The sequence below is a fragment of the Borostomias antarcticus genome, assembly GCF_949987555.1.
Source record: "Borostomias antarcticus genome assembly, chromosome: 30".
Taxonomy (NCBI): domain Eukaryota; kingdom Metazoa; phylum Chordata; class Actinopteri; order Stomiiformes; family Stomiidae; genus Borostomias; species Borostomias antarcticus.
The window spans coordinates 232,250-239,456 of record NC_140263.1 but is presented as its reverse complement, the minus strand read 5'-3'; the positions used below and the strand labels follow the sequence as shown (position 1 = coordinate 239,456).

The window sequence follows — 7,207 nt, the reverse complement described above, 5'->3', positions numbered from 1 at the left end:
GGACAGCAGAGTCGCTGCCCATCTTTCGTCGCAGGCTCAAAACTCATCTCTTCATGAAGTACTACAACAATCCTCCCACCTAAGCACTTATTATATTATATTGCACTGTACTTTAGATTGTGATTCTTGCACTTTGCCTTCAGCACTAGATTATGCTCTTAGTCACTTGTTTTAGAAAGAAGATGCACTTGTGAGTTCTGGCAAGTAGTAGTACATTGGCTCTTCCTACGTTAAATGCAATTATTGTTAGTCGCTTTGGATAAAAGCGTCTTCTAAATGACTGTAATGTAATGTAATGCTCTTGGACCTATACCAGGGCTTAAAGCAGGAAAAAATCATGTGCCTGAAAATTTTTTTTATAGAGCGGGGGGGGGGGGTGATCAATCGCATACCTTAGTATGGATATTCGGACACGGCCATGGACAAGGCAAACAATAAGCACAACCAAGTTCCGTCCACCACATTTCATACAAGAGGAGCAATATTAAAGAAATATGAACTATTGGCGTAACAGTCGCTACAGGCAGGAAGGAAAAGCTGGAAAAATACTGCCTATCATTATCCTCCACATGAACACGAGTAGGCTAGATCATTGAGCTATTCTTATGGCGTGTAAAGCAATTGTAGCCTATATCAATATATCTTATTATTTCAGCTGCCACCCCTAGACTGGCAGTGGACGCTTAAATAAAGCAAATGTAGGCTATAGTTTTTAAGTTTCAGGTTGGAGTAACCTAGACAATGTGATATCTCTATACAAGAGGAACTAAAAGATGCTATTTAGATGGAAAAAGTGGCATTGGTGCCATCACAATTCAATTAAAATGTAGTCTACTTCTCTTTGTTCCTAGGAACAGGAGGCTAGTCTAATAAATCATCATTAAAGACTTTTTTTTAAATGAGTGTTTTTACTTGGTTCTCCGCATCACCCACAGCCTACACGAAACTGCAGGTAGGCTAAATGCAAGCCAGCGTATTGTCTACGACTGTAAATGCACAAGTCGTAAAGGCTCAAGCAGCTGTCATTCTGCAATTTTTCATATGATATCAGGGAAAGCCAAAAAGGGTTTGTTGGTTGTAAAAAGTGTTCTTAAGAAGCTCTCACTGTTCGCGCCCTGCAGATTATTTTTTAATTCGCACACTGAAGTTCGATATAGAATCTTAACGTCCATATGCCTTTTTCCAAGTGAATTGATCGGTCAGCGGGCAGTGCTTCATACGTTTTGATCCTTAATCTGGAATTTAACCTGCCCTGGTGCAGGTTAGCTAGGCAGCATAAATTACCGTGTCGATATAGCATGGTGAAAAGTGAACCACCTTCGTGGTACGGATAAACCAGCCTTGAACCTGAAGTTATCGCACTAACTCCGTAATCCTGTTTCATAGTACAGGGCCCTGGCATCCATCCTCCTGAGCTAGCTGCTAGCCAACGTCAGAGATTTTATATAGAGAATATTTGCTAATGTCAACTCGGAGCTTCCTCGAGTGTCGCGCGTTGTCTAACCTGACTGAATGAGAGACTACGAAAACATGTTCAAGGCCCGCCCTACTCTGCCTCTGATTGGCTAGAACTCCTTCGTTACCTTGAATAATGCGATTATACCATTGGTAGTTGGAACTATCCCTTCGCTTTGCTTTAAAACTACGGAAAAAAAAAATCCTGCACCAGAATATTCCTGCGCCGGAATTCCGGCACCGCGCCGGAGAACTTTAAGCCCTGACCTATACCCAACATGCAACAGGAAGTCCGCCATTTTGTCCTTGTTTTTACCATTTCCATTTCTCGTACTTCAACGAACTCCTCCTACAGATTTCATCCGATCAACTTTATATTCAGTCAGCTGCATGTTAAGACGTTTATGATCAAAAGTTATTAAAAAAAAAAGGTTTTCACCAAACACCCTTGCTCGAACCTTTTGTCGCCCTATTAACCAAGCCAATGCCTTTGGTGGGCAACAGAGTCTGCTTACGCTTCAAAGTGATACAATCAGCGATAACATGTCCTGTTTTATGGCAGTAGAAACAGGACCGCTCCTCTTTGGAGCTCCGAGCTATGGCTGGGCTCAGACTAGGTTGAGACACGGGCTGTGTTCGGAATCGCTCCCTCGTTCCCTCACTCCCTATTCCCTATATAGGGTTCACTATGTAGTGAACTACCTAGGGAATGGTTTAAGGAGTATTCGGACACTACACCGAACGTCACAAAAATGCGTCGGTCATTCGTGTGATGCAAGCGGATGCGCCCAGTATCATGTAAACAAACAAGTCTAACAGGGAGCATTCACGCTGCAGGTTGAGATGTACTCACTCAGGTAGTATCGGATTTGCTTTTGTGTGTTCATTTTGAATGTTAAATCCCAAATAAAGTGCTGAAATTTAAATTCTAATCATGTGCATGTGTTTTTTCTACTTTGGTCCTGTCTGTTAATTGCAAGATGTAACGTTGGCTATAGCCGCGCTACCTAGCTAGCTATGAAGCGCACGATCAAGTTAAAAGTTTACAAACATTACATGTTTACGATTTAGCTCCGCGAGCTAGAGTTCCCCTTACGCCGGGCGTTTGAGATTTACCTCAGTGTGGGAGAAAGGAAAACGGTGAGGTGACTTAGCCTACACAATGCCGGTCCCGAATGTCGCTTTGTTGCTGCTCGTTCAGCTTCGTTTCCTGAGGCAGAGGCGAAGGCGCAGAAGAGCTCACCTTGACCATCTGATGCGTCTGTTGCTGATTCGCAGACGTCAACCGGTAAATAGACCAACCAACTTCTATTACTTGTTAGCTAGCTAGCTTTAAGAAAGCCCTTACAACCTTTCTAGTCAGATGGCTAATGTTCATGAAGTCTTTGCTACATTATTAGTGTGATAGACAACCCCAGCAATAGCGACTGCTGTGAAACATTTAATTAACATGATTTATTAAAACATTAACACTAACAATATTAAAACATGTTCATTTCAGATGCAGGCCCGGAGATACTGCGCCATTAACAATGCCATGCCAGTCCTACGCCTGTTTTTTGATGAGGATGCGGACCTGAAGCCGGACTACAGGCTGAGCCGGGCTTCCCTGCAGTCCCTCATCCAGATGGTCAGTAGCCATCAGGACCATGGATGGGGCCATCACCTGGATGTCCTGGTGTTTGTATTTTGGCTCGCCAGTGCCACCTCATATCGCGTGGTTTCGCGGGCCTTTAATGTTCCCCGGACCACTGTCCACGACATGGTCCACCGCGTGGCCAAGAAGCTGCTGGCAGTAACACACAGGGTTATCAAGTTCCCAAGCCGCGCTGACCTGGAGACGGTGGGAGAAGGGTTCAGTCGGCTGGCTGGCTCTGATGTTTTCTCCACCGTGGTTGGCAGCATTGATGGCTGCCAAATCCGTATCAAACCCCCCTCAGATGCCCAGTGCTATCTGAATCGGAAATTGTTCCATTCAATCCAGCTCCAGGCGGTCGTGGATCACAAGGGGGTGTTCCTAGACATCTTTGTTGGGTACCCGGGGTCTGTCCACGACTCAAGAGTCCTCAGGAACAGCCCCCTCTTCAGCCAACAGCTCTACCCACCAGAGGGCTACTGCATCCTTGGGGATGGTGGGTACCCTTGCCTGTCAGCCCCCATCACACTCATCACCCCATACAAGGAGCCAGTGCGTAGTCCCGTCGCCAGAAGGTTCAATCGCCATCACGCCAAGGCCAGGTCGATTGTGGAGCGCACGTTTGGTGTCATGAAAACCCGGTGGAGGTCAATTTTTTTCAAGGCACTTGAGGTGAAGCCAACCTTTGCGCCCGACGTTGTCGCCTGCTGTGCCATACTGCACAACATCTGCACATCAAATGGTGACGTCATGGAGCCAGCTGAGGAGTTCTTCAGGCCCGATGACAACGCTGACGAGCCACATCTTCAGGATCAGCAGCGTGGGGAGCGAATCAGACAGCAGATGGCAGCGGCTGTCTCTGCTCCTGGTCATCTGGTGCCAGCTCTTGAGGGCCATGATTACCTGTGAGCTTGGAAGAAGAGAGGGGGAAGATCAAAAATCAGTTCTTTTTTTACCGCCTTGAGGCTTTGACTTTATGGAATCAGTTCTTTTTTTTACCGCCTTGAGGCTTTGACTTTATGGAATCAGTTCTTTTTTTTACCGCCTTGAGGCTTTGACTTTATAGAATCTGTTCTTTTTTGTTTTTAAACATTTTTATGGAAGGCACTGGATCAGCGTTCCCGTCGCGCCTTCTGTCAGTACCTGTCCAACAGGGAAGCTAATGATCCAAACTATATCTATCACCACATTTTTTTTCTTTAATTGTATCCATTTTATGTGCAAAATCACAACCCATCTGACTGCATTATTCCTGTTAAATTTAAAATGCATAAATGTTAAATACAAGCAATACCACCCTATATGATTTCTTTCTCTATTCATCTTGTTCATAACATCAATATGTTGCCATTACTCTATACTATAAATAAACTTGCCTTGCCTTACAAGTTTATGTTGGCCTGGTTGTCTGATCCCTGCTGGATGAGTGTTTAATATTCTGTACAGAAAGGTAACATAACCCACAGTTAGCCTCTGTAACACATGGACAAGATGGGACGGGACGGTCCCAGGCCTGGAGTACATGGGATACCTTTAACCACAGTTGGCTATATATGTTACACGACGACACAAGATATCTAATCTTATGAACGCTTTTTTACATTGATATCTACAGAGCTATTAAACATGGCAATGGATATACAATTCCATTAGAAGTCCAACGTGGTAAACATAGGAAGACATCGGTGAGCTAGCCTACTCTCCCCTCAAATGTGCACGGCGATATCAACCACGACGTAACACAATAATAAATCAGTAGAGCGCATTTCTAGGACCCAATGAGCTCATATATTTACAGTATAATAATAACAATAATGATAGACCTAACATATAAATCACATTCAATTAATGTTTTACATGCAAAGCAATATCGGCACCAAAATTAGCCATAGCCTACCTACAAGCATGATCAACCCTATTCTCCATCTTCAGACTGAAAGCACGTGGCACAAAATGCGCACTAATGCACCGCGAGAATGATCTCCTTCTTCCTTACAATGAAGTAATTGAACATAATCTATACTACTAAGTGTAAATGTAGCATTGCTTAATCAGGCATACCTGTATTTTTAAAACATAATTGTATTAATATATAATTATTTTTTTCCAAAATCAAAACGTTTTTTTATTTATTTTTATAATTATATTACAAGAGCATATTGTTTCAAGTATAAAACCCATACCTGTAGAAGTACTTTTTTTTTCCTTCTCGGGCCTATGTCCTTATAATTTAGTCATAACACTTCCCCAACTGGAGAATTCCCATCTATAGGATGCAACAGCAGACACAAAGACAGATAAGACATTTAATATACTTGATTTATTTTTCTGCAATTTTCTCTAACAAAGCGAGAAGTCTCTCCTCTCTAGCTTCCTCTCTTGCGGCTCTCTCCTCTGCCCTCTCCGTCACCCTGCGGAGAAACTGGAGGACAGGGTCTGCCTGCTCTGCCTCTTCTTTTCTCCGCTTGGAGGCAGGCCTTGCTTCTACCTCCTCTCCCTGGTTCTCTCTCTCTCCTGCTTCCTGCCTGTCCCCTGCCTCAGGACCCTGCTCTGCTGCAGGCTCAGCCACTGCAGTGGCCCTGGAGTGTTCCCCCCAGGCTGAGGCAACAAGGACGGGAGGCCGCATAGACGGCTTCCCCCCAAGTGCCTCATCCATGAGGGGGTACCACTTCCAGTTCCCTGCAGTGGCTTCCCCCGACTCTGTGCTGCTGCCAGTTGGTGGTGATTTGAGCTCCTTAAAATGATCAAGGCCAGGACTTATAAAATACTGATGCAATAGACACAGTACTGTCAGTACATTAATGATTCTTAAGCTGTAGTAGAAGCACTGTGCTATAAACTGAGGACAACATACCTTGTAGGTTTTTTTCATATTCTCCCACTTTTTTGCTGCTCTGGCAGGGGTTACCACCTCCACCAGGTCCATCTCCTTCAGGACAGTCCTAGGTAACACAAATCAAATAAAGCATGATTACATTTGCTTTCATCAAATGACAGAAAAAAATAAATACAACTACAAGATTACTATGGACTGATGAGCACTGGTAAACGATGTTTTAGTATTAACATGCGACTTATTTGACTTAAGTATTATATTCAGTTGGGAAAAGTAACTTAAAACTCAAAAGATATTAGACAGCTCTTACTCCCATCCCTGGAGGGCTGCATTCCGCTTGCCTGTGAAGGCAGCGGCATGCTTGAGGCGTAGGCGTATCAGCCTCTCCACATCTTCATCGGTCCCTTGGAATAAGCAAAATATGACCAATTTAATGTCACTACTGCAGGCTACTGATACAAGACCAGAGTATGCCTGGAACTACTCACAACTAATTGTGTTAGCTAGCTAACGTACACATCAGCCTATGAAAGTACTGATTTATATAGCACACTGCAAATGTAGTGAGCTTCAAAAAACATACAAAAGCTAATGTAATGGGCTTCAAAAACATACAAAAGCTACATCCAGAAAAAGATAACTAGCTAGCATAATGTTAACAGTTACTAATAGTTACTTACATTTATAAACGAAAGTTGCCGCCGCCATCCTTCGTTCGTTCACAGCCCTCTTCGCGAGACCACTCAACTGCATTGCATTGTGGGATACCGGAGAAAATGTAGGGTACATGCACTGTACCCTCGAAATCAAGGTGACTTGTGGGTAATAAATAGTGGACTATATAGGGAACGAAAATTCCGTGGAGAATTCGGACACTACAAACAAAATGGCTGACGCCCTATATAGTGCACTATATAGTGAATAGGGAGCGATTCCGAACACAGCCACAGAGAGCACAGTCAAGACTACATTACCCATAATACACCAGGTTACTCAGGGAGTTCCAGTACCTAGGCTGTGTTCCGAATCGCATACTTCTACTTCTTACTACCAGTACCTACTACAGCTGCCCTTAGAAAGTACGTACTTTGCAAGCAGAAGGCATCCAATTGGGACATACTACCTTGTCATAACATTGCGCCTTGAAATTTGCCCACATCCGTCGCTGTCCATAACGCAACATTCGTCTACAGCTGTCACGACTCGCACATGTGACTCATATTTCCGCTGCACACAGGATTGTGGGTCAGAATAGCCAGACAAGCCTGCTGGCTTGCATA

General features: G+C 44.0%; 1 protein-coding gene across 1 annotated transcript; it reads left to right on the top strand.

Moving 5' to 3' along the window:
• Positions 1 to 2,992: 2,992 nt before the first annotated feature.
• On the top strand, positions 2,993 to 4,000 carry LOC311327086 (putative nuclease HARBI1; the record flags this gene model as incomplete). The annotated part of the gene is made up of 1 exon (XM_084460109.1): positions 2,993 to 4,000. One exon carries the CDS (start codon positions 2,993 to 2,995, stop codon positions 3,998 to 4,000), a length of 1,008 nt encoding a protein of 335 aa, XP_084316235.1.
• Between the last annotated feature and the right edge of the window lie 3,207 nt (positions 4,001 to 7,207).